Source organism: Panulirus ornatus, chromosome 57, assembly GCF_036320965.1.
Source record: "Panulirus ornatus isolate Po-2019 chromosome 57, ASM3632096v1, whole genome shotgun sequence".
NCBI classification, from domain to species: domain Eukaryota; kingdom Metazoa; phylum Arthropoda; class Malacostraca; order Decapoda; family Palinuridae; genus Panulirus; species Panulirus ornatus.
In genome coordinates, this window is record NC_092280.1 from 23,142,467 (window position 1) to 23,169,608 (window position 27,142).

General features: G+C 48.4%; 1 protein-coding gene across 3 annotated transcripts in view; it reads left to right on the top strand.

Annotated features, from left to right (window-relative positions):
* Window positions 1-27,142, top strand: part of Grip (Glutamate receptor interacting protein) — a 232,745-nt gene that overhangs the window by 106,289 nt on the left and 99,314 nt on the right. For all 3 annotated transcript variants that reach the window (XM_071694696.1, XM_071694697.1, XM_071694695.1), the window contains 2 exons: window positions 12,637-12,699; window positions 13,793-13,864. In XM_071694696.1, the coding sequence (XP_071550797.1) occupies window positions 12,637-12,699; window positions 13,793-13,864 (135 nt within the window). The remainder of the gene's footprint in view (window positions 1-12,636; window positions 12,700-13,792; window positions 13,865-27,142) is intronic.

Below are 27,142 nucleotides of genomic sequence, written 5' to 3' on the forward strand. Positions count from 1 at the left end.
CCTGCCCTGCTCTCCCTACAACACTGTCAACTAGGTTGTATATTTAGCCTATTACCACTTTCCTTTAACATCGCACCCACTAAAAATCTCTCTCTCTCTCTCTCTCTCTCTCTCTCTCTCTCTCTCTCTCTCTCTCTCTCTCTCTCTCTCTCTCTCTCTCCCCCCCACTGGTGAGCTTGCGTGAGGCCCTCCGTCGTGGTGTGTGTGTGTGTGTGTGTGTGTGTGTGTGTGTGTGTGTGGCTGGACCCGAGCGACCCCCGCCCCCTGCCGGTGCCATGGATCATGGCGCCGACGATGGTATCACGGTGGGTAATCATGCTTAGCATCTCCATAATGATGGCTCGGCGGCAGCTTGGTCGACCGCGACCCCGCCACACACACACACACACGTGCGACCCCCATGGGCTCTGCCACCTCCCGCCTCCAGCCCTGTGCTGTGTGTGCTGCCCTTAGGGTGGTGCCCCTCGAAGAAAAGTAGGGACACTGATCGGTATTTAGGAGCTGTGTCTAATAGACAGGAGGAAAATAGACATGGTTATTTGCGAATGGTAAGAGAAGAAAAAGGAATAGTAGACTCTGGTCCTCTGACGATAGTCGGGTCAAGCATCGCGATAGTGTATCGGCGTGGAGAAGAGGTGTGAATATCGCTCCAGCCATGTGATTATCGCTCCAGCCATGTGAATATCGATGCTCCAGCCATGTAAATATCGCTCTAGCCATGTGGATATCGTCCAGCCATGTGATTATCGCTCCAGCCTTGTGGATATCGCTCCAGCCATGTGAATATCGCTTCAGCCATGTGATTATCGCTCTAGCCATGTGAATATCGCTCCAGCCATGTGAATATCGCTCGTCATGTGGATATCGTCGAGCCATGTGAATATCGCTCCAGCCCTGTGAATATCGCTCCATCCATGTGAATATCGCTCCAGCCCTGTGAATATCGCTCCATCCATGTGAATATCGCTCCAGCTGTATCAAAAGGTGTGTGGTTATAAAGAGGAAGATTTAATGTAAGGGTTTATGTTCGAGAGGCGATATTGAGAATGTATTTGGTGGTACCGATGGGGACATCTTTAGAATGTATTGGTACAGAGGGGTCGATATTTAGAATGTATTGGTACAGAGGGGTCGATATTTAGAATGTATTGGTACAGAGGGGTCGATACTTAGAATGTATTGGCACAGAGGGGTCGATATTTAGAATGTATTGGTACAGAGGGGTCGATATTTAGAATTGTATTGGTACAGAGGGGTCGATATTTAGAATGTATTGGTACAGAGGGGTCGATATTTAGAATGTATTGGTACAGAGGGGTCGATATTTAGAATGTATTGGTACAGAGGGGTCGATATTTAGAATGTATTGGTACAGAGGGGTCGATATTTAGAATGTATTGGTACAGAGGGGTCGATATTTAGAATTGTATTGGTACAGAGGGGTCGATATTTAGAATGTATTGGTACAGAGGGGTCGATATTTAGAATGTATTGGTACAGAGGGGTCGATATTTAGAATGTATTGGTACAGAGGGGTCGATATTTAGAATGTATTGGTACAGAGGGGTCGATATTTAGAATGTATTGGTACAGAGGGGTCGATATTTAGAATGTATTGGTACAGAGGGGTCGATATTTAGAATGTATTGGTACAGAGGGGTCGATATTTAGAATGTATTGGTACAGAGGGGTCGATATTTAGAATGTATTGGTACAGAGGGGTCGATATTTAGAATGTATTGGTACAGAGGGGTCGATATTTAGAATGTATTGGTACAGAGGGGTCGATATTTAGAATGTATTGGTACAGAGGGGTCGATATTTAGAATGTATTGGTACAGAGGGGTCGATATTTAGAATGTATTGTACAGAGGGGTCGATATTTAGAATGTATTGGTACAGAGGGGTCGATATTTAGAATGTATTGGTACAGAGGGGTCGATATTTAGAATGTATTGGTACAGAGGGGTCGATATTTAGAATGTATTGGTACAGAGGGGTCGATATTTAGAATGTATTGGTACAGAGGGGTCGATATTTAGAATTGTATTGGTACAGAGGGGTCGATATTTAGAATGTATTGGTACAGAGGGGTCGATATTTAGAATGTATTGGTACAGAGGGGTCGATATTTAGAATGTATTGGTACAGAGGGGTCGATATTTAGAATGTATTGGTACAGAGGGGTCGATATTTAGAATGTATTGGTACAGAGGGGTCGATATTTAGAATGTATTGGTACAGAGGGGTCGATATTTAGAATTGTATTGGTACAGAGGGGTCGATATTTAGAATGTATTGGTACAGAGGGGTCGATATTTAGAATGTATTGGTACAGAGGGGTCGATATTTAGAATGTATTGTACAGAGGGGTCGATATTTAGAATGTATTGGTACAGAGGGGTCGATATTTAGAATGTATTGGTACAGAGGGGTCGATATTTAGAATGTATTGGTACAGAGGGGTCGATATTTAGAATGTATTGGTACAGAGGGGTCGATATTTAGAATGTATTGGTACAGAGGGGTCGATATTTAGAATGTATTGGTACAGAGGGGTCGATATTTAGAATGTATTGGTACAGAGGGGTCGATATTTAGAATGTATTGGTACAGAGGGGTCGATATTTAGAATGTATTGGTACAGAGGGGTCGATATTTAGAATGTATTGGTACAGAGGGGTCGATATTTAGAATGTATTGGTACAGAGGGGTCGATATTTAGAATGTATTGGTACAGAGGGGTCGATATTTAGAATGTATTGGTACAGAGGGGTCGATATTTAGAATGTATTGGTACAGAGGGGTCGATATTTAGAATGTATTGGTACAGAGGGGTCGATATTTAGAATGTATTGGTACAGAGGGGTCGATATTTAGAATGTATTGGTACAGAGGGGTCGATATTTAGAATGTATTGGTACAGAGGGGTCGATATTTAGAATTGTATTGGTACAGAGGGGTCGATATTTAGAATGTATTGGTACAGAGGGGTCGATATTTAGAATGTATTGGTACAGAGGGGTCGATATTTAGAATGTATTGGTACAGAGGGGTCGATATTTAGAATGTATTGGTACAGAGGGGTCGATATTTAGAATGTATTGGTACAGAGGGGTCGATATTTAGAATGTATTGGTACAGAGGGGTCGATATTTAGAATGTATTGGTACAGAGGGGTCGATATTTAGAATGTATTGGTACAGAGGGGTCGATATTTAGAATGTATTGGTACAGAGGGGTCGATATTTAGAATGTATTGGTACAGAGGGGTCGATATTTAGAATGTATTGTACAGAGGGGTCGATATTTAGAATGTATTGGTACAGAGGGGTCGATATTTAGAATGTATTGGTACAGAGGGGTCGATATTTAGAATGTATTGGTACAGAGGGGTCGATATTTAGAATGTATTGGTACAGAGGGGTCGATATTTAGAATGTATTGGTACAGAGGGGTCGATATTTAGAATGTATTGGTACAGAGGGGTCGATATTTAGAATGTATTGGTACAGAGGGGTCGATATTTAGAATGTATTGGTACAGAGGGGTCGATATTTAGAATTGTATTGGTACAGAGGGGTCGATATTTAGAATGTATTGTACAGAGGGGTCGATATTTAGAATGTATTGGTACAGAGGGGTCGATATTTAGAATGTATTGGTACAGAGGGGTCGATATTTAGAATGTATTGGTACAGAGGGGTCGATATTTAGAATGTATTGGTACAGAGGGGTCGATATTTAGAATGTATTGGTACAGAGGGGTCGATATTTAGAATTGTATTGGTACAGAGGGGTCGATATTTAGAATTGTATTGGTACAGAGGGGTCGATATTTAGAATGTATTGGTACAGAGGGGTCGATATTTAGAATGTATTGGTACAGAGGGGTCGATATTTAGAATGTATTGTACAGAGGGGTCGATATTTAGAATGTATTGGTACAGAGGGGTCGATATTTAGAATGTATTGGTACAGAGGGGTCGATATTTAGAATGTATTGGTACAGAGGGGTCGATATTTAGAATTGTATTGGTACAGAGGGGTCGATATTTAGAATGTATTGGTACAGAGGGGTCGATATTTAGAATGTATTGGTACAGAGGGGTCGATATTTAGAATGTATTGGTACAGAGGGGTCGATATTTAGAATGTATTGGTACAGAGGGGTCGATATTTAGAATGTATTGGTACAGAGGGGTCGATATTTAGAATGTATTGGTACAGAGGGGTCGATATTTAGAATGTATTGGTACAGAGGGGTCGATATTTAGAATGTATTGGTACAGAGGGGTCGATATTTAGAATGTATTGGTACAGAGGGGTCGATATTTAGAATGTATTGGTACAGAGGGGTCGATATTTAGAATGTATTGTACAGAGGGGTCGATATTTAGAATGTATTGGTACAGAGGGGTCGATATTTAGAATGTATTGGTACAGAGGGGTCGATATTTAGAATGTATTGGTACAGAGGGGTCGATATTTAGAATGTATTGGTACAGAGGGGTCGATATTTAGAATGTATTGGTACAGAGGGGTCGATATTTAGAATTGTATTGGTACAGAGGGGTCGATATTTAGAATGTATTGTACAGAGGGGTCGATATTTAGAATGTATTGGTACAGAGGGGTCGATATTTAGAATGTATTGTACAGAGGGGTCGATATTTAGAATGTATTGGTACAGAGGGGTCGATATTTAGAATGTATAGAGAGAGAGAGAGAGAGAGAGAGAGAGAGAGAGAGAGAGAGGAGCGGTGCCTGATACTGGCATATCGTGCAGATGTGAACCAAATGCTCCTCCCTTCCCTCTCCACACACACACACACACACCCGCTCGTGGTACACTCAACCCATAAGCGTCAGGTGAGGTGCTCCTACACTCATCTTATTCCCTCATTTTCACGTGAGTGGTGAGATGCGAGGGTTGTCTGCATTCCCCTTTGTGTGTGAGGGATAATGAGTTAGAGAGAGAGAGAGAGAGAGAGAGAGAGAGAGAGAGAGAGAGAGAGAGAGAGGGTGTGGATACCTCAGCTGTCAGTGAGGCGCCGTGATGTTTTCAGTGTCTGGGAAGTTGTTGGTAGTGGTGGCGTGATGTTCCCCGCGGCCTGGTGTGTGTGGAGGATGTTGGCAGAGCACCGGGGATGAGATGATGTGTTCCTCGATGTGTGTGATGCTCGGTGGAACTCGTAGGATGGTCGAGTTGGTCATGTCGTCTTGGCTCGCCGGGAGTCATCATTGGCACGAGTTTTTCATCTCTGTCGCTTACGTCTTCTGGAGCCGGACCTAAGGTGTTCCAGGTCCCTAATAAGGTGTCCGTGTGTCAGGTCTCTCCCCATCGGCAGGTTCCTCCCATCTCACAAGCCTCTCCCACGACAGGTTCCTCCAATCTCACAGGTCTTCTCACCGTCAGGTCCCTACCATCTCCTACATCTCCTCCGACAGTTTAATACCTTCCTGTCTGGGTCTCCCCGGGCAGTTCCTTCCCGTCTACCAGGGTCCGCCCCTACCGGCACGTCCTCCACTTGCCAGGGTCTTCCCTGCATTCCCCTCCCGTCTGCCAGGGTCTGCTCTTTCCGGGAGGCCCCGTGCCTGCCAGGGCCTCCCTCTCTGGCAGGAGGTCCCTGGTCTTAACCAGCAGCAGGTGACGCCAGGTTTTATAGCAGTTTTTACGCGTCGTGCCGCCGTTAGCGGGCCAGGTTTACCCCTTGATGACGGGCCGATAAGTGTGTGTTGGTGGGCGCTGAGTAAATGTTGTGGTGAGGCCTTCCCCTGGCCTGTCTTCCCTTCCGATCGCCCTTTCCCTGTCACCCTACGGCCTCCTGCCACCCCTCCGTCATCCTGCCGCCTCGTATCTCCCTACCACCCTTTGTCATCCTGCCATCCCGCGTGTCCCTGCCACCCCAACGTCCTCCCGCCGCCCCTTCGTCATCCTGCCATCCCGTATCTCCCTGCCGCCCCTTGTCATCCTGCCACCCTGCGTCCTCCTGCCTCCCCGTTCCCTCCCTCGACTTCATGCCGACCCCTCTGTATACCCGCCTCTCTCCCTTCCTCCCTCCTTATCTTCCTCACATTCGCCAGCCGGTCATCTGTCTTCCGTGTGTCGCCTCCCAACTCGAGAGTAATGTACTGTTGTTATATACCGCAGTGATGTATACTGTAGGGCCATATACTGGTGTGATATGCTGTAGTCATACAGTGGGATGATACACTAAAAAAAGTTATGCACTGATGTGGTATACTGTTGCGTCATACATTGTAATGGTGTACTTAAGACTTGAACACAAGATCAATAAGTTAGCGAGTGACTGGGGGAATTTTTTTCCCCTCTTAACTGTCTTACACTGTTCCGGGACATGACAACTGAGCACCATGGCCCAAAAGTGAGACAAATGGCCAAATATGAACTTAAAACCGACGTCTGAACACTGGGCCTCGCCTTGTGTCAAAACTTCTGACAAATACGTCCCCGTGACCGACATTTTATGTATACCTCTACTACATCTGGTCCAGTGACGCGTGCCTCTAGATCTACATGTTAAGTAGCAGACCCAAGAATGTGGGATTGGATGAACCTCAAAATTGGTTGCGTAATACCTCTCTGGCAGAGGTGTGGTCGGGTTGGTGACTTCCTTCAAGAACATTGTCACTAGGGGCGTTGGCTGCTGGTGGTCCGGTCCCCCTTCAGGAACAAGGCGCCTGCAGGGGCGTGTCTGCTGGTGGTGACCTGTAAACATGGAGGATGATCAACCATTAGCGACACTATTCTCCCTCACTTAACACCTCTTCTGTGGTCCTTCTCCCGTACCCTCATACCCTCATTCCCTCCTTATTTCACCCCAGTCCTCGCTATTCACACTATAGTGTTCTCCACTTTGCCCCCACACACTTGGACACACACACTAGGCCCCAGACACTTGAGGTCACCTCATTAATTTCACCCTCGCGACGCAGCTCGGCGCAGCCGATGCTTCTGACGGGGTCGCTCAGCGATCCCCCACACCCGGAGGCGTCCGTCGTGGCATGTTGTCTTGCGGATATACCTGTTGTTACTGGCGGGTTCTGGATGGTGGTATGGGAGGGCATTGAGACCTGCTCCACATACCTTCGCCAATTCTCCTCCCTTCCTCTGCGCCTGCACCGCTTCCTGTAGACTATCCGTTCCCTCCTCCTCCTCCTCCATCCTCTCTCGGGAAGGTAGTGTCGACAGATTGATGGATGTTTACTGGTCTCGGGGAGAGTGTGACGTGTCTGATGAAATCTAGACTCAAGGATCTCAATATATGGGTCGTGGCGACGGTAGATTAAGGACGTGGCCTCTCTGTCCCTGTGGGCAGGTGAGGCTCATCCAAGTGACCGAGATGTGGAATTGTGATTGTTTTATACAGTCACCCTTTCGTTGTATGTGTGTGTGTGTGTGTGTGTGTGTGTGTGTGTGTGTGGGAGGACCAGGAAGAAGTACTGTGGTCAGCAATCGTACTATCTCTGGTGTCGGGCCAGACTTTGCCTGCCTGGGTTCTCGCGTCACCGCCACCACTACCACAGTCCCTCGACCACCACATACTCCCCCACTACCACCAACACCACCACCGTCCTAAAGCACCGCGCCACCTGTAGCACCGACCCCCTCAAACACTGAACAAACCCAACTGAAGAAAAAAAAGCTTGAGACGTTGAGCATAATTTTCAGATGTACAAAACTGGGGAAGAAGGAAAAATCTGGCAGTCAAAGATGAAGAAGAAAAATAATCCTGTTTATATACAGTGTTGAGACCAAGGCCTCACGTCCCACTGAGGACAAGGGAGATCACGTACGCTCATAACAGGAGAGATATGAGGGAACTGCGCGTAGCCAGGATCGAACCCGGGACCCCTTGTGCCACAGGCGGGAGCGCTACCGCTAGGCTATGATCGCCTCTAGTCATGTTTACCCTCGGTCTTCCGCCACGACCCATGAACCGTAGACTGACTGTAGACTGCCTGTGCCGCTGAGATGATGTTCACAGATTTTTGCCAAATGAAAATTTGTGAGGAATGTGATTATGGAAGGACAAAATTCACAGTATGGTCATGATTGAGAAGTGAGACGGTGCTTTGGAACTTCATGAACCTACGGATGACAACACACACACACACACACACACACACACACACACACACACACACAAACACAAACACACACACACACACACACACACACACACACACACACACACACGGGCGCGCTTATATATCAGCCTCAGCAAAAAAAGTTTGTTACCGTGGGAGGTGCGCTGACACACCGCTGTTGTCTCTCGTCCTCACATCTGACGTCGATGAAGACGCCCCACCCTCGTGTCATGCCTTGCAGGTGACACCACAATTACGACGGAATCCGGCCCCACTAGCACGTTGTCTCCCTCACCACCACCTTGTGGTGTTAGTGGCACCACCTGGCCCACTACTACTACTACTACTACTCTCTCTCTCTCTCTCTCTCTCTCTCTCTCTCTCTCTCTCTCTCTCTCTCTCCATTGTCTTTTCCCTCTTCTTCTCCGTTGCTGATTCCCATCCTCCGTCATTTGCACCAGCGGAGGTGGGCCGTCGGTGGCGTCTGGTCACAGCCATGTGTGTGTGTGTGTGTGTGTGTGTGTGTGTGTGTGTGTGCCATTTATATGGACTCCGTCCTGGTTGGTAGGTGATGTCCGGCAGATATAGAGGATGTAGCCGGGGCTTTAACGATACCGTGGACGATGGTGGCGCGAGTATGTAGCCTCATCTTATTGATTCCCGCCGCATTAAACCGTCCAGGTTGTGGTGTTCACAAGGTCGGCTGGGTTTACCACACCGTAAACCTACATTTTATGACGTGGGGGTTTTGCTGCGCTTCAGCATCCATCCCGGATTTTTTCCTCGCCAGAGATATAGAGTGGTGTGTGTGTGTGTGTGTGTGTGTGCATCAGCATGAGACCCTTGTGTGCGCTTGTGCTCGGGTCGCCAAAAGGACCTACCTCCCTTGCCCCTCTCGGCGGCGGGTGGACTGAGTGCGAGGTCTCCCCCGGAAGGCGTTGGCGGTTCGAGGGACCAGCCAGAGGAGAGAGAGAGAGAGAGAGAGAGAGAGAGAGAGAGAGAGAGAGAGAGAGAGAGAGAGAGAGAGAGAGAGAGAGACGCACCACCTCCCCCTTGGGTGAAGCGGAGAGTTAGTACGGTTCCCATGGCCGGCCCTCAAACGCACACCCCGGATTGGCAATGCATCTAATCCACTGGGTTGAAGGTGGCCCGACCAGCTGGAAGACGTGCCGGAGAGGGGTCACTTGTGTGGCCCGCGCGTGACCAGAGGTCAGGGCTGCGTGCACTCCAGCCCCCGACACTCTCGTTATCAGGTCATCTCAGGTGCGCCCCGCTGAAGTTTATTATAATGAGTGAACCATTTTACCTGTTGCTCCTCCCACGCTCCCCACACGTGACTCCGGCCTCAGATCATCATCACACCAGGACACACGAGGTCAGGAGGTCACGCAGTTTAACATAGGAGATGATGGTGACTCGTGACCTCCCCTGGCTGTGAGGGCATTTACGGGGCTCCGTTTTATCGAGCATTGCTTCATCGCCCCGTCGGGGTGGGGAGGGGACGCATCGCTTCTCCCCCGTTGATGATACGGGTCAAAGGTCACCCAGTGATTAGAAACGCATGCTGGGCTTGACCTAGCGTGACCTGGGCGGCCGTCAGTGACGTGAAAGTAAAGGGAAGAAATAAGTATCATCAGAATTAGAATAGAAATATCTCGTCTTTAATGATAAGGGAACTTGATGTGTGGGGAGCTTGGCTCGTGTGTACGTACGGAACTGTCCAAACACAGATGGGGAGAGTGAGGAGAGGTAAGGAACACAATGGATTCAACCCCCCCCTTAAACCATATGACAGGCCAGGTATCGGACGATTCAAGTCCATGTTCGCAGTGACTTTACTTTCATAATGAATGTTGTAAGTTTAGATCTAAGTGTACTTGTAGTTGTGATTGTGGTACGCGCGATGAAGTACGTGTTTACTGTCCTAGGCTGTCCATGTGCAGGAGAGACGCTTGCACTGCCGTGCTAGCACGACCACGACGGTACGACCCTTGAGCACGACGGTACGATCCTTGAGCACGACGGTACGACCCTTGAGCACGACGGCTACGACCCTTGAGCACGACGGTACGACCCTTAAGCACGACGTTACGATCCTTGAGCACGACGGTACGACCCCTGAGCACGACGGTACGACCCTGGAGCACGACGGTACGATCCTTGAGCACGACGGTACGACCCTTGAGCACGACAGCACGACCCTTGAGCACTACGGTACGACCTTTGGGTACAAGGACTCTCTGCCTTTAGACTTTTGCCCTTAAGGGGAAGGCCACAGTGTAAGCCATCATACCCAAGGGTCGCACCATCGTACTCAAGGGTCGCACCATCGTACTCAAGGGTCGCACTCATGCTGAAGGGTCGTTCCGTCGAGTGCATGGGTCTTACCGTCGGGTCCCATGGTCGTACTGACGTCCTCTAGAGGTTATCCGATCTTTCAGAGCGCATGGAGGAGGAGGTCGTGGGAAGAGAAGTGCTAGGAAAGACAGACTGTCGCTCTATAAAGCATCATCCTGTTATATGTACGTAAAGGAGTCCACTCTTTCCCTGCTACTGATTGTAACGCAGCTTTGAAGCTGAATGAGTCTTTGGGGTTATATGATTTTTATCTCATTACAACTATTCACGAAGTATTTCATTATTATTAACATTTTCAAACTATTCGCCATTTCCCGCGTTAGCAAGTTAGCGTTAAGAACAGAGGACTGGGCCTCTGAGGGAATATCCTCACCTGGCCTCGTTCTCTGTTCCTTCTTTTGGAAAATTTGAAAAAAAAAAACGAGAGGGGAGGATTTCCAGCCCCCCGCTCCCTCCCCTTTTCGTCGCCTTCTACGACACGTAGGGAATACGTGGGAAGTATTCTTTCTCCCCTATCCCCAGGGACAATTATCAACATTATTATCATAATTATTATTTATTATTATCCCAGGGGACTAGACAAAAAGAATGCTTTCCACGTATCCAGAGCGTCATACAAGGCAACTAAGAGAGGCTGGAGCTGGGAATTGGAAATCCTCCCCATGTGTATTATTCCCATTTCTTTTCACTTAAGTATGAGATAAATGATACTAATATGCAATCGATTGTTTATCAAATATATTCATCAATATCAGCGACTATTGCAAACTTCTCTTCATAGTCATTTATTGACTACATTGTAATGTGAGCCCAGAGGTTTTCCGCGTACAGACAGGCATTGTGGTGTGCCTCCCAGCGCATTATATTCGTCGCTGCCTCTTTCGTGACCGTCAATATATATCCCGTTGGAACACCGAAGAAGAAAACGTATTTAGTCATCCCTTAAGAACCATCAGAAGGGATCGTTTTCTGTGCTGGGTCGGTGTAACTTACCTATTGTCCAGTGTACTGCTGTGGAACATGGAGAAAATTATAATTGTTGAGTTTAAGTGATATTTTGTGATGAAGGTACGTAAGGAAGCAGCAGCAGTACTTCGTAACCCTATTTAGATACAAATTTACTTGTGCCTGGATAAAAGAGAAATGAGTAGAAATCGGAAATACTTGAGTAAATCACGAAATGAATATACTTAAGGTTTATATCACGTTGCATTGATCGACAGGGAACATCTTTCGTTTGTCACTGGTCGCCTGTGTTTACTAGTTTCAGTTGGCTTCAGTGAAAAGCAGAGATAGAATTGAAATGAAATCATGTGGCTTAGATTGTGTCATGAGACGAAAATTCAAATTTCTTGTACTCTTTATTTTCTTTTCCTTTTTTTTTTTTGTTCGGGTTATCTCAGGCCGTCTCAAAGGTGGGTGTGTTCTGCAGGAGTGTATTACTAGGTATACCACGGTATATGGATCCTATACGGTATATTTCACGGTATTAATGTGAAATATGCTGTAGTATTTCAGCGACCTGAAGTTTATTCAGTTGGTCAAGAATTTTTACCGTATTTCAGAGACCTGAAGTTTGTTCAGTTGGTCAAGAATTTTTACCGTATTTCAAAGACCTGAAATTCGTTCAGTTGGTCAAGAATTTTTACAGTATTTCAGAGACCTGAAGTTTGTTCAGTTGGTCAAGAATTTTTACCGTATTTCAGAGACCTGAAGTTTGTTCAGTTGGTCAAGAATTTTTACCAAGTGAATTAATGTGCTCATTGGGATCATATTTCTTTCAGAAATTGTTTTATCTTGTTTTTATTGAATAAAGATTATGAAATGTATAGATTTTGTTACTATAACTTTACGACCTTTTGAGCACCGCGGTACGACCCGTGGGCGTGACGGCCGTGGGCCAGGTCAGAGGTCAGGGGTTCGGGTTAGAGGGATCGGGAAAGTTAATGAACCTTAACCATTTGCATATATTATTGAAAAGAAAAAAAAATTGAATTGTATTACCGTCATGTACCCATGGTTAGGGTGAGCATTTAGCTAGCCTGTGAGCAGGGAGGTAGTGTAGAGGATTGGCGGCTGGAGGGGGTCAACCGCAGGGCTACGCTGCCTCCCACAACCATTTAGGAAAATGTACTTATTTCTACCTTTTCTTTTTCATTGCAGAGGAAAACGGCGCCCTGGAGTACAACACTGTAGTGCGTGACCAGAGGATCAGCTATATCGCAGGTGAGCTGTGGTAGCCTTGTAGTCTGTACCACACTGTAGTCTGTACCATACTGTATTCTGTACAACACTGTAGTCTGTACCATACTGTAGTTTGTACCACACTATAGTCTGTACCACACTGTAGTCTTTACCATACTGTAGTCTGTACCACACTGTAGTCTGTACCACACTGTTGTCTTAATTATGTTTCACATCTTCTACGTCCATCTATATTTCTCTTCTTTACCATTTTCTACCTTGAGTCTTCATTCGTGTCCACTTCCTCCCTCCATTGTCTGTTTATTCTCCCGCATATTCATATGGAAGTACGTGGGAGTTAAGGCCAGATAACAGAGGACCTGCTGGTCTTTGAGTAGGCTAACTGCTGGAGGACAGTACATGGGAATACATCAGGAAAGAGAGATAGCAGACCAGATGGTCTACAGTGAGATTAGATGCTGGAGGACATTACACAGAAGAGAGTCAGGCAGCCAGATGGTCCGTAAAGAGGTTTTAGCTACTGGAGGAGGACAGTACATATTGAGGCAAGATAACAGTTGATGTAATGGTGGATGACGGGGTTATCTGTTCGGGTTCAGTGCACTGCACCGGAGAAACATGGCCCAGAAGACCTGATGCTCTAGGACAAGGGTCATCCTCTGCAGGATCTGGACGGTATCCTAGATTTATGGACCTCCGTGGTGTATCGGTTAGCGTTCCTCCTGACCGTGACGCCTTCACGGGCCGCCCAAGGTCGAGCGGTAAAGGCTCGAATCTTGGTTGTGGCAGCCGGTCCACTGTCAACCCAGCTGTTTCATCCATCCTTTGAGGTTGGTCGATAACATGGGTACCTGGCTCAGGTTATATATATATATATATATATATATATATATATATATATATATATATTCTATCTTTCTATCTGTGTATATATCATTGAAGACGTGAGAGTAAAATCACGCCTCCATATATCAGCCTTGTTCTTCCACACAACACTCCCATTTCCTCCCTTAACATTGATGTCTCCTACAGATGAGAACATTGACTACACCACCCACATGGAAACCAATGTTTATTTACCTTGCTGACGGGTGTTGTTTTGGTGTTGTTGCAGAGGAGGTGCGCGGGGTGAGCACCGTCCAGCTGTGTAAGAAGGAAGGACGCACCCTCGGCCTCATTGTGGCAGGTGAGTTGCATCATTTTGGACTCTTGTCTTCTGTTGATATCTCGTTACGTCACAAGATAACAATGATCTAGACGAGACGAGGTGAGGTGAATGATGAAGAAGGTGACACAAGACGTCGTCCGGTACGACGGGCAGTCGACGACCTATCCTTACCGTCCTCTGCCGCCGCCACCACCACCACAATCCCTCACCCTCACCCGCTCCATCCCCTCGTCCCGACCCTCGGAACGTCAGCTGTCACCATGACACAGTCATCTGTCACGGTTGTTGCTGGTGTCGCTTACTGGGGGTGTCACTGCGACCACGGCTCATCCAGCGGAGCTCAGAGTGTCTTCATAACTCGGAGGTGGATGTAGTCGAGGATGACCCAGGGTTGACTGTGAGCAGGCTCCACTCTCCTGGACTCGAACTTGGACCCGTAAAATTCGTGGGTCGTTCTATAGAGTGTAGAGGGAAGTGAGGAGGATGTGGATGAGTATGGTGTGCAGTGTGAGGGGCGAGAATAGACACTGAAAGGGGTGATCTTAAGAGTGATAAAGATAGCGGATGATTAATGAGGTAAGCATGAGGCCCTAGACAGTGACATGAGGACAGAATGAGGATGAGGAGGTGGGCGGAACAATGATATGATCCCAGTCGACCCTCACAGTCCTCACCAAACTATAACATTTTATCTTCAAGTAGAAAACCATTATATTCATCTAGAGATAATCTAGTTTACATAACAAGACCACAACAGTTGTACGATGCTGCAAGGCATTGTTATGTAGTGGAGTCCAGTGTATAATTTCGTAAGATTAAGATGTATTTTTACCATTCATTCTCTCATGATGTGGTATTATGTAGCAGTAATAGCAGGGTGTCATGTGGTTAGGTGGTGGGTGGTGCTAGGTGTCAGGTGGTTAGGTAGTGGATGTTAGGTGGTGTGTGGTGCTGGGTGTTAGGTGGTGTTGGGTGTCGGGTGGTGCAGGGTGTCCATATTTGTGTGGTTGGTTGCAGAAGTCCTCACCACCACCACTCCTGCCTCGGCTCTGTTTTATCTTGGTCCACCGCTGATGTCATTGTCGCTTCCCGCCTGGGCTGAGGGAGCTTGGCTCTCGTGGGGTGCCGGGTGGGATAACAAGCCCCAACCCCCTAGGCATAGGTCTCTCACTACTGGCGGGCCGCACCTGAAGCATACGGCCCGCCCGCACCTCCTGAGTTGTTGGGAGGTTTAATCTCAAACAGCAACTACGTACATCCCGCCTGGGCAGCCGCGCACCTATACTTGTAACGTTAATGCGTTTGATTTGTTGAGTCGCTGAAACGAAAAGCAATTTTTGTGTCCCCTTTTTCGCGCGGACGATCGGATCAACAAGTCTTGTTTCCACAAGGAATTGTACATTGATTACATCAAGATCATTCGCCTTATTATATCTTAAGCCGTCACGTCTCCTCACCCATCCATTCCTCGTCCACTGGCATGTTGCTGCTGCTCCCTCTCCGTTCTACAGGTATTATTTCCAATACTTTTCTCATAAGGTGGCTGCCAGTGTCCCAGCCACTAAGCCCTGGACCCGTAGCACCCTGCTGGCTGCTGCTTCCCATAGTTTATGTGTGGGAACCAGCCACACGATTATTAACCGCTGTGTTGCCTTTTTTTCTTCTTCTTCTTACTCTGAACAACGAAGCTCAGGAGTTATTTGCCTTCTTTTTTTCCCCGTCTTCGAGCAGCTTTTCCATAAGTGAGAGTCGGGTCCACATACACCGAAGGAGCTCAGATTAATCTCAGCTAATTATTGTACCTTTAATACGACTTATGATGGTATGGGCTTGCTGCAGGAGGGGCGAGTTCACTGCACACACCACGGCCTGTGGACGGTGGAGCGAAAGAGGATACATAATGTACAGAAGGTCCTGGCCAGGCCTCAGGGCCTCATTGATTGAATTACAAGATTCATCATCAGTAAACTGTTGACAAGAACTGGCTAACAATGAATGAATTACGTAAGTTACGAGATGGCCACAGTTGGGTCGTGGTTTGCTGCGTGATATGTGGTGTAGGAGGAGCGTGGCATTGGGTGGGTCACCTGACTTGTTGGATACACCTCAAGCCTCCCTCTCCCTCGCTCTCCCTTCCTCCCCATCCGGGACTCACATGTGAAGCCAGACGGATGTGCGTCATCCGCTGGGACCCTCCACGACTGACTCCACGGTCCAGGCGTCTACCATGGTCATAGTTTTGGAGTCCCCACTCATCACCTTCGGCTGGTTGACGTGAATATGTGAAAGGATTTGGACGAAACTGATGTCATACGCTGAGCGTCATGATTATCAACGATTCAAGTTCTCTTTCTACCGACAGCCAGTACCACGACTCGTATATTGATAGATCTTGATAGGCTGTCATCTCAAGCTTAGGTTGAAATGAATGTGAAGTTGTTTTTTTTTATCCCTCTGACCTCATTGTTTTTGACCCGTCTGGCGTCATTGTTAAATATCACTGCTGTAGTACAGTACACACCACTGTAACACTTGACACAACACTAGCAGAGGTAAACATCTCGTTATGGGGTTTAGTTTTTGAAATCAGGGTCATTATAACAGCATGAATTATAGAATATATAAATCTAGACATATCTTGATGTATAGACTTATCTTGTCTTCATCAAGGAAGAGGTTATGTTGCAAGGCTTTGGTCTGATCTTGGGGTCCAAGATCTAAAGAAATTGTATTTCTACATATCCTCAGACTACTAGTAGGAGGCCAGGAAAGCCTCTTTCCTACCATGGCACGTTTTTGCCTTACCTTCGTGTCTGTCTTCCCTCACCAGCTCGGTCGTGTAATGGAGGGGCTGCCAGGACTCTGAGAGTTGCTCTGTGTGTGTGTGTTTTCTCTCCTGACGCCGGGCACCAAGGGCGCCCCCGTGCATTAAGGCGGCTAATGCGTATCACCCTCAGCAAACACCGCCGTGAACGCCATCTCATGACCAAGCCACTCGAGGCCACGATAGCCCCATTCAACGGCCCGATAAAGAGATCCTCATTCATGCTTCTGCTCCACACCACAGTGGCTCCAGCAGACGACCTCACTCGCCTCTTGTATTGCTTAAGGCCTTTTTTTTTTTTTTTTTTTTCTATTATCGCCTGACCCTTGCTGAAGAAATGATCCGTTATTGTTTCCACGCGCGCATTAAACTGAGTCAAGTGTGTAACACGAGTGGTCTTAAGTAAGGTTTTATGAGCTTTGAATCTACCTTGACCTAGTTTGATCCTTTTAAACTGTATAGGTACGAGTATGTCTGTGAAACACGTCCGCCGTTGTCCAACAAGAACCGATTATAGTTTATTTCTCGTATAAAGTACTTAATACCGTTTTGGTCTGGAGTTGCGAATACTTTCAAACACAGATATGGATTCTGATTCTCCTTAGTAATATGACGGTGGTTCATCATTGGGGTATTGCTCGATACGCTTTTGTTTCGAGTCTGAAATGCTCTCAGACACAGCTAATGTTTGGGTTTACTTGATTTAAGATATGCCGCTAGTTCTAAATTCAGTATAATCAGTGATACGTTAATAGTATTGTAGTTAGACTTACTATTCTCTACATTTTTCTAGCCCTGACTTTCTCATGGTATTTCACGTAAGGCTGTGTAGGTGCCATTGTTATCAGGGTGATGAGGGCCAGCCCTTCCCGCGGCACAGGGCCGCTTCTGCTTGGAGAGTTCAGGGGGTGATGAGGGCCAGCCCTTCACGCGAGGCAGCAGGCACAAGGCCGCCTCTACCGTGGGAGAGTTCACGGGTGTTGAGAGCAAGCTCTTCACGGGCGTCTGCAAGCACAGGGCCACCACTGCCCCAGGAGGGTTAAGTGTTTGATTGAGTGAGGGTTGGCTTCCGCCGAATGAATTCAGCTTCGTTGATGTGTGGTAGTACCTCACGCTGTCGCCCGCCCACACAAGAGATCGAAACCACTTCAAGCCGGCTATCTCGGATATTTCATAACCAAGATTGTTTACTTAGGAAAAGACAGAGATGAAAGATGATTGTGCGTTGGGAAAACTGTCATACACACGATCATTCAAATATGAATGATATTCTTAACACGTACAACGATTATGCACAGTCGTGGACAGATGTCTCTAGGAGGGGTTGTGCCATGCACGATCGAGCCGTGCCGAACTTTGTCTCGACGGACACTGCTACGGCGAGGCGTTAATTGAGTCCTCTTTTGTCTCCAGTCTCCACAGGAATAGACGGAGCCAAGGTGGACACCTCGGGTCGATACTGTACCAGATGTGTGTTTCGACTGGTAGAAACAGAGGGGTTCGGTACTGCTTCGAACGAGCGCTTACCTGGGGGCTTCAGGCATGTTCGCAAGGCTTTCGTCGCGACCCTACATGATTATGGTCTTATAAGATCGCTAGAACCACGCCTTTGAAAAGTGTTTGCCGACGTCGATTTAGGAAAGTATATTTGTTGTTTGATTAGTCTCCTAATCAGGCTACTTAACTGTGGTCTTGTGCGCGGGTGTTAAGAGCTTATTGGCAACTACATAGCAGTCTGCACTTTGGTCTGGAGAGATCTACTTCTCCCGCATTGGCGTAGCTGGTGCAGAGAGAAAGATATATGTGTGAGGTTTACCCCGTGAGCACGGCGCGCGGTGCGAGCCTTGAACCCACCGCAACGAGCCTTGAGCACGGCGGCATGATCCCTTAAGGTCTGGTCAAAGGCTAGGTCGCCTTACCCATAGGTCGTAACGTCTCTAAGCGTTGTAACGTTGTGCCCAAGGGCCGTATTGTCGCACTCAAGGGTCGTAATGTCACGTTCAAGGGTCGCACCTTTGTCCTAACGGGTCCTGCCATCGTACTCTAGGGTCGTATCATCGTACTCTAGGGTCGTATCATCGTACTCTAGGGTCGCACCGTCATGCTCAAGGGTCGTACCACCGTACTCAAGGCTCGTACATCGTGCTCAAGGGTCGTACCATCGTGCTCAAGGCTCGTACATCGTGGTCAAGGGTCGTACCACCGTGCTCAAGGGTCGTACATCGTGGTCAAGGGTCGCACTGTCGTTCTCCAGGAGTCGTGCCATCGTACTCTAGGGGTCGTACCGTTGTGCTCAAGAGGTTGATGGCCAGAGGGCCGGCCAGCTGCAGGTGGGTAATCGCATGATGTTATCGCATGATCCTCCGGCCCGTTCGTTTTCCTCACACCTGTCCCTCCACGACCATGCCAGCTGCAGTGCCACCTTACGGTGAGTTTGAGAATCTCTGTCCAAATTGCAGTGTCGAGGGAATGTCATCCTTTCGTAGGCATCACATCCGACGTCTTCTGTTGACTTACGCAACGTAGAATTTGATGAACGAAGCATTGAGGAGATGGTTATGTTTGATGAGAGAGAGAAAAGAAATGTTTGACCACCCCCCATGTGAGCTGACTTGAGTATCACGTAAGGTCATATGTGGCCGCATCACATGAGGATCAGGACGCATCACATGAGGACCAGACCGCCGAAGATGAGGATCAGGACGCATCACATGAGGACCGGATCGCATCACATAAGGATCAGGTCGTATCATACATGGACTAGGTCGCATCACATGAGGAGCAGGAGGTATTTCACATGAATATCATGGAGCATCACATGAATATCATGCAGCATCACATGAATATCGCGCAGCATCACATGAGGAGCAGGAAGTATCACATGAATATCGTGCAGCATCACACGAGGAGCAGGAGGTATCACATGTATATCGTGCAGCATCACATGGGGAGCAGGAAGTATCACATGAATATCGTGCAGCATCGCATGAGGAGCAGGAGGTATCACATGAATATCGTGCAGCATCACATGAGAAGCAGGAGGTATCACATGAATATCGTGCAGCATCACATGAGAAGCAGGAGGTATCACATGAATATCGTGCAGCATCACATGAGAAGCAGGAGGTATCACATGAATATCGTGCAGCATCACATGAGAAGCAGGAGGTATCACATGAATATCGTGCAGCATCACATGAGAAGCAGGAGGTATCACATGAATATCGTGCAGCATCACATGAGAAGCAGGAGGTATCACATGAATATCGTGCAGCATCACATGAGAAGCAGGAGGTATCACATGAATATCGTGCAGCATCACATGAGTGTCTTGGGCTAGACCCTTGAGAGCACAAGGCCAGCCATAAGGAGGCACCTGGTGGCGGCCTTGATGTGGCCTTAGTTATGCTGAGGGTCGGAGCCTCGTCCATTATGGTGTAGGGTGACGGCCTGTGGGTCACGGCCACCCACGCAACCCCCCCCGCCCACCTGTCGCTCATTTCTTGCCGCCCACGATCCCTCGTCCACCTACCCGCCTCCCACACCCCATCGTTCGCTCAGCTGCCACCTACACCTTACATTCCGCCCACTTGCCACCCACCCCTTCGCCCTCCGGCCGCCCACACCCCATCGTCCGCCCACCTGCCACCCACTCCTGTCCCTCCGGCCGCCCACACCCCTTCGTCCGCCCACCTGCCACCCACCCCTATCCCTCCCGCCGCCCACACCCCTTCGTCCGCCCACCTGCCACCCACTCCTGTCCCTCCCTCCACCCACACGCCTTCGTCCGCCCACCTGCCACCCACCCCTGTCCCTCCCTCCACCCACACCCCTTCGTCCGCCCACCTGCCACCCACCCCTAGCCCTCCCGCCACCCACCACCACGCACTCACCCATGTAAACAAACTGAGAAGCGCTTCAACCTGACACTTCCCTGAACACTTTGTTTTCATGTGGCTTTTTTTCCCCCCTCCTGGGGATTATACGGTGATCCGTTGCTATGGATTGTAAGCCAGTGTGGTGATTAGTACGTCTGAATAGTGATTGGTCTGACAGTGTGGTGATTGGTATCACTGTATAGGGATTTGGTAAAGTATTGTGATTGGTACGACCGTGTAGTGATTGGTAAGGCAGTGTGGTGATTGGTACAGTTGTGTAGTGATTGGTAAGGCGGTGTGGTGATTGGTACAATTGTGTGGTGATTAGTAAGGCAGTGTGGTGATTGGTACAATTGTGTGGTGATTGGTAAGGCAGTGTGGTGATTGGTACAGTTGTGTAGTGATTGGTAAGGCAGTGTGGTGATTAGCACGACTCTGTAGTGATTGGTACGGTAGTGTGGTGATTAGCACGACTCTGTAGTGATTGGTAAGGCAGTGTGGTGATTAGCACGACTCTGTAGTGATTGGTACGGTAGTGTGGCGATTAGCACGACTCTGTAGTGATTGGTACGGTAGTGTGGCGATTAGCACGACTCTGTAGTGATTGGTACGGTAGTGTGGTGATTAGCACGACTCTGTAGTGATTGGTACGGTAGTGTGGTGATTGGTAGGGTAAAATGGTGCTCGACTGACACTAGGATATATTTTTTTTTTCTTTCATTCGCCGTTTCCCGCTCTAGCGAGGTAGCACCTCCATTTTCTTTTTCTTTTTCTTCGAGCACTTTTCCTTCGCGCGTCTCGTGCGGTGCCTCGTCCTCTTGGCGCTAATAAATGGCCTGGCCCATAGATGGCGTTTTAATGGCTCTGGGTCGAGTGTTGGAGATAGTTGAGGGGGGGGGGGCCTCCGCTTTCACCGGGAGATACTCCAACAGGAGTTCCTTTATGGTGGTGAGATGGGGGGGTTGATGAGGCGGGTGTGAGGTATGAGGAGAACGGGAGAGGGTGTGTGAGGGTGAAGGGGCATCACTGTCTCGGGTGTGAGGTATGAGGAGAACGGGAGGGTGTGGTGTGTGTGAGGGCGAAGGGGCATCACTGTCTCGGGTGTGAGGTATGAGGCGGGCGGGTGTGGGGTGTGTGAGGGTGAAGGGGCATCACTGTCTCGGGTGTGAGGTATGAGGAGAACGGGAGGGTGTGGTGTGTGTGAGGGCGAAGGCGCATCACTGTCTCGGGTGTGAGGTATGAGGCGGGCGGGTGTGGGGTGTGTGTGTGAGGGTGAAGGGGCATCACTGTCTCGGGTGTGAGGTATGAGGAGAACGGGAGGGTGTGGGGTGTGTGAGGGTGAAAGGGCATCACTGTCTCGGGTGTGAGGTATGAGGCGGGCGGGTGTGTGGTGTAGGGCAGAGAAGTTGCTTCTGTTGGTAACACCTTCAACACACAGTGTTGCCAGGCAGGAGAGGAGTGGTCTATCCCCCTCTCTTGTTTTATTGTCGATTAGGTACGTATATATATATATATATATATATATATATATATATATATATATATATATATATATATATATATATATATATATAGATAGATAGATAGATTGATATAGATAGATGGATAGATAGATCCTTGCCTCAGTGCAGAAAATCTCGTGTGGATGTGTGTGTGTGTGTGTGTGTGTGTGTGAGTGTGTGTATAGACGTAAGCTGCCGCCGTCACCATGGCCGGAGGACCAGTGGTACGCCGGTACATCAGACGCCCCAGCCTCTCTATCCTCCCTCGCCCGTGTTTACTCCCGCCCGCCCGGATATAGCATGGCGATGATGATTGCTTATACACCCTCCCCCAGCAGCCACTACGGCTGTCCTGAGTGTGAATAACGAGGTGGCATATGGGCGTGGAGTGTCTTAAGGCGTTGGTTGGGGGTATACACACACGTACATCTGCTGCTGGCTTGTGGAGTTGAATATACAGGTATACATGCGATGAGATGTGGCGTTAAACAAAGTCTGTATTGAGTGTGTCAGTGTGGGTGTTTGGTTGTGGGAGTTGTGAGATACAGTGGTTGTAGATGCCCTAGTGATGGTTATTAAGGTTGTATGTGTGTATGTGGATTGGGCCTCCATCTCTCTTTCTGTCTGTGTTGTATTTCCCTGTGTGATCTTGTTCATCTATGTCCCTATAGTATGTTTGTGTGTCTGCCTTTCTGTATGTGTGTGTGATTTTGTCTGCACATATGTTGAACTTGTTTTATATTACACAAATATTGTTGCCTATGTTTGCTGTCAGCGTGACATATTGTCCTGTAATTGTGTATAATGTATTTTTTTTTTTTTTTTTTGTATGCTACACCTCCCTACCACCCTGACGAAAGGGGGCCCCCTTTGGGTCCCCAGGCTCCACTCGGGGGGGGCCAACCCGTCGCTCCTCTGGGTCAATGTATTGTACCCACTGTACGCTCTACCCTCCTTTTCCCATACTCTCCCTGGAATGCGTTTTCTATGTATGTCTGAGCAGTAGATATTTTGAAACTAGATTTCTGTCTTATAAACATACTGTTGGAGAAAATTCTGTAGATATAATTTCGTTTGCTTTTTTCAGAAATCCTGTCTGCATGTGTGCGTGTGTACGTGGTTGCTGTATCTGTGTCATGGGAGAGAGACTTTGTCACTGGTGTTGTTTATATGTCCTATTTCTTCACTCCATTATACACACACACACACAATCCTATACCAAGTACCCTTTTTATAGACAGTCACTAGGGGAGGATGAATAGGTGGATGGACTGTGGACCGACTCACGCGACCATGATTTGAACCTATGCTGGTTAGGTCCTAGACGGCCCGTGCATGCGTGAGAGTCAGTAGCGCTGACCGCTACACCACACAGGTCCGAGTGTATGTATGTATGTATGTGTGTCGTTTCTTTGCTTGTATGTACAAAACAAGACAAGAATACAAGAACCCTTCGTCATCCTTACTAAAGATCCATAATGGTCGTGAGTCAACCTCGTTTTCTTTGACACGTCTCCGAGAGATGTTTACCCGGAGCTGCCACTTTCCTGGCGGGGTCGCTAACATGTGTCGGAGCTCAGTTGCCAGGTGTCCCCGGTGGGCCATCGTAACCTGGGAAACATGAATCGTTCCTTGCTACTCTATGCAATACATTCTCGGACTCTATGCAATATATTCTCGGGAGTTTTGATTTGTCGAGCTGTAAAACGTGACTTTTAAGATTATCACAAAGCGGGGTACTTTAAGATGTTGCTAGACATTATATCGACTCGCGGCTTCGTATGTAAGAGCGCAAACTCGCTACCGGTCTCACCATCACTAATAAAGGGATTGCCAAGCACCACCACCTCTCCCCCTCACACCTGCCCCACCCTCCGCCGGTAGCGTGAGCCGCCCTGCGCCTCCCATTGGGTCAGTTGAAGGGTAGGCACAGGTGGCGGTAGGCGCCGTTGCCTGGTAGACACACCGCAGCAGCTGCCCCTCCCTGATGCCTGACATCACCCGACACATCCATCAAACAGTCTGGTACTCCATTATTGGCTCAGTTCTGCCTCAAAGTGGTTCACTGGTCAGAATCGTCACCTGCCAGCCCCTCTGTAGCCTCAGTATTCCGTGGTCCCTTGCATAGAATTTCAGGTGTTAATGATCGAGAAATTTGACGTATCAGTTTTGAAAGAAAAAAGAAACCTCTCGAGGCACCACCTCTCTCTCTCTGGACCTCACCTTCCGCTCTGTGGGCTCCATCCTCCCTGGGGAGGGGACGTGGTATATAAGCTGGGCAGGTTGGTGTCAGCCGGGCCTGGCTGAGTTGCCTCACCTTCCTTCCCTCCTTGCTCCGCCACTTCCCACTGTGTCAACAAACACCCCGTAATGAAAACTCATTTCCGACTTGACGCTGAAATTGCTACATGGGAGAGAGAGAGAGAGAGAGAGAGAGAGAGAGAGAGAGAGAGAGAGAGAGAGAGGTTTATGAACGTGTGTGTGTGTGTGTTTGTGTGTGCGAGGACTTAAGGTTTTATATGCATGTGGCGAAACTTTAGGTTGAGATGCTACTTGGCAGATGAGAATGAATAGCTTGAGAGTGATGAACGATCCCAGATAAGGATAACGATGCAGGAATGGAGCGTTAGGGAGGTGGGTGAACATGGGAAGTGATGAGACCAAGATGGTGAGCTTTGATGACCCCCGTCTCCTCACACACACACACACCTGCCGCCACCCCTCCGTCACAGCGCAACACGTCCATGTCTGCCGTCACACTCGTTCTTGTAGCGCGTCCACACCTCCCGTCACACTGGCTCCAGTAACACGTCCACACCTCGCCGGGATGATGTGCGTGGACCTAGGTCGTCCAGGATGGCTATGAGCATCACTAGGTAGTAGACATGATGTTAGATGGTGAGTAGCGTGAGGGAGGAAAGACAGGATGTAGCAGTTGACGTGGCATTTCAGCAGTTTACATCGATTGTTTACCATATCCGTCGTTCGGTGGACTTCCCGCCCCCTGGGAGGCTTCGAGTGTGGCCGTGGTGGGGGGGAGGTCGTCAGGTGGAGCCACGCGGAGGAGGGCAGTTGGGAGGAGGTCGTCAGGTGGAGGCACGCGAAGGAGGTCGTCAGGTGGAGCCACACGGAGGAGGGTGGTGGGGAGGAGGTCGTCAGGTGGAGGCTGGTGAGAGAGGAACGTGCACGAGAGACGACCCTCCGTCGGGCCTGGCCCCTGGGTAACGTCAGGCACCTCAAGGGCCACTCTCGCTGTGCCGGACTATCATCACGCATGACTCGAAGTCATCTCGAGGAGGATGTTGAAGCCTGTCACGTGGGATGGCACAGCTGATCGGCCCCGCACGAGGAGACCCATCATGGTCAGTGTGGCGTCCTTACGTAACGCCGAACTCGCCAGGGATCTGGTGGATGCTCGCCTGATGGTCAGGTGTTTCACTGAACAATTCCGAATGGACTTTTTATTTTTTTACTACGGATTTAATGTGAAAAATAATTGAGGTTCGTAATTGCGATGGGTTGAGTGCCATGCCAGTGTGGGGAGCGCAGGAGACCTGTTACTTTCTTCCACTGTCGCTCGTCTTGTTTGCCACATGAGTTGCTAAGACCTCGTCAGGCAGCATCAGCAGGGCATGGTTCCTGGACACCACGAGAGGAGGGAGGTGGGATGAAGACGCATTTCCTATAAGGCGGATCGATGCCCCCCGGTCATTAGGGGGTCGTCAGTGGATGAGGTCATGGTTCTTGGTGTCGCAGTCGGACCAGAATAGCGTCCCCCCCTTCCCTCTCTCTCTCTCTCTCTCTCCCTCTGTGATTCACCCTCTCCTTTCCTCCCTCCCTCACTCCAGCTTCTCCGACCTCCACCCAACCACTCACCACCACCACCCTCGTATCATTAAGTTCCTGGTGTTTTTAGCTATTGCTCACCTGAAATTCTTGTGGGGTTACTACCTTCCTTCTGGCTGACCCCAGTGGAGCCAGGGCTCTGTGTGTGAGTGTTGCCAGGAGGCGGAGTTGGTCCTCCTGTTGTCCACACATCGTCTCCTGTGGGTAAAGGATCACGGCCTCGTGTGTCGCAGCTTGTTGTGTGCTCCCATGACCATGTGTCAGTACACGACCGTGGCTGTGGGTGACGTGACCCCCACAGTCCCACAAGAACATTTCCCAAGAGTGTTGTGTGTCGTTGATGTGGTCACCACTGCGTTACTTTTTACGCTCTATTTTAGAGTGCGAGGGTCGTCAACACACTCTACACACCGGAGTCTTGTAGTGCCGTTTATAATGCTAATATGGTCATGTCGAGTCACGGTCGCACGTAAACCCATAATTACATGATGTAAATTATCGTCAGATGGCTCTCATGTGTGTGGCCATTTGTCATATCTTACAGCTGTCATCTCAGTCATGTTTCCCTTCTCAAAACTGTCACCCTCAGACGTAGGGCGGCGTTTGATGAAAGAAACATAATAAGAGTCCCAGGTAGACAGAGGCAGATGAAAGACTCATCACATTGTCTGAGCATCACATCCATCACATGACTTCCTCATGCTTACCATTCCTCACATAACACAGAGCTCATCCCTTCCTCCTGTCTCTGTTTCTAGATGGATTTAGTGAGTTATTATTATTCATCTTGTTGTATGTTACAGTCCCAGTGGTACCTTTGGTGGTACAAAAAATTATGTTTTTATCCTCATATGATGTCATATATATATATATATATATATATATATATATATATATATATATATATATATATATATATATATATATATATATGAATGGACGTAGATAAATATGTGCACCTTGATCTTTTAAGCTGGTAGAGGCGAAGACCTTCAAACGTATGTAACCACTAGATGACCCACAGCGTGTCTAACATATACATGTCGACCTCTCAACAGTTGTTTACATGCATTTCTCCTGTTGTACGTGAGATGTTTCTACCCTCCACGTCAAAGAAGGCGCCGCCTCAGTAGCATAGACATGTAGGACGCTATGTTGGTCCGAGGTCCTCTTCCGCTTATCACTTGCTATCGCACATATCGTACATTTCTGTCGTTCCAACGGAGAACTATTCTCGTATATAGGC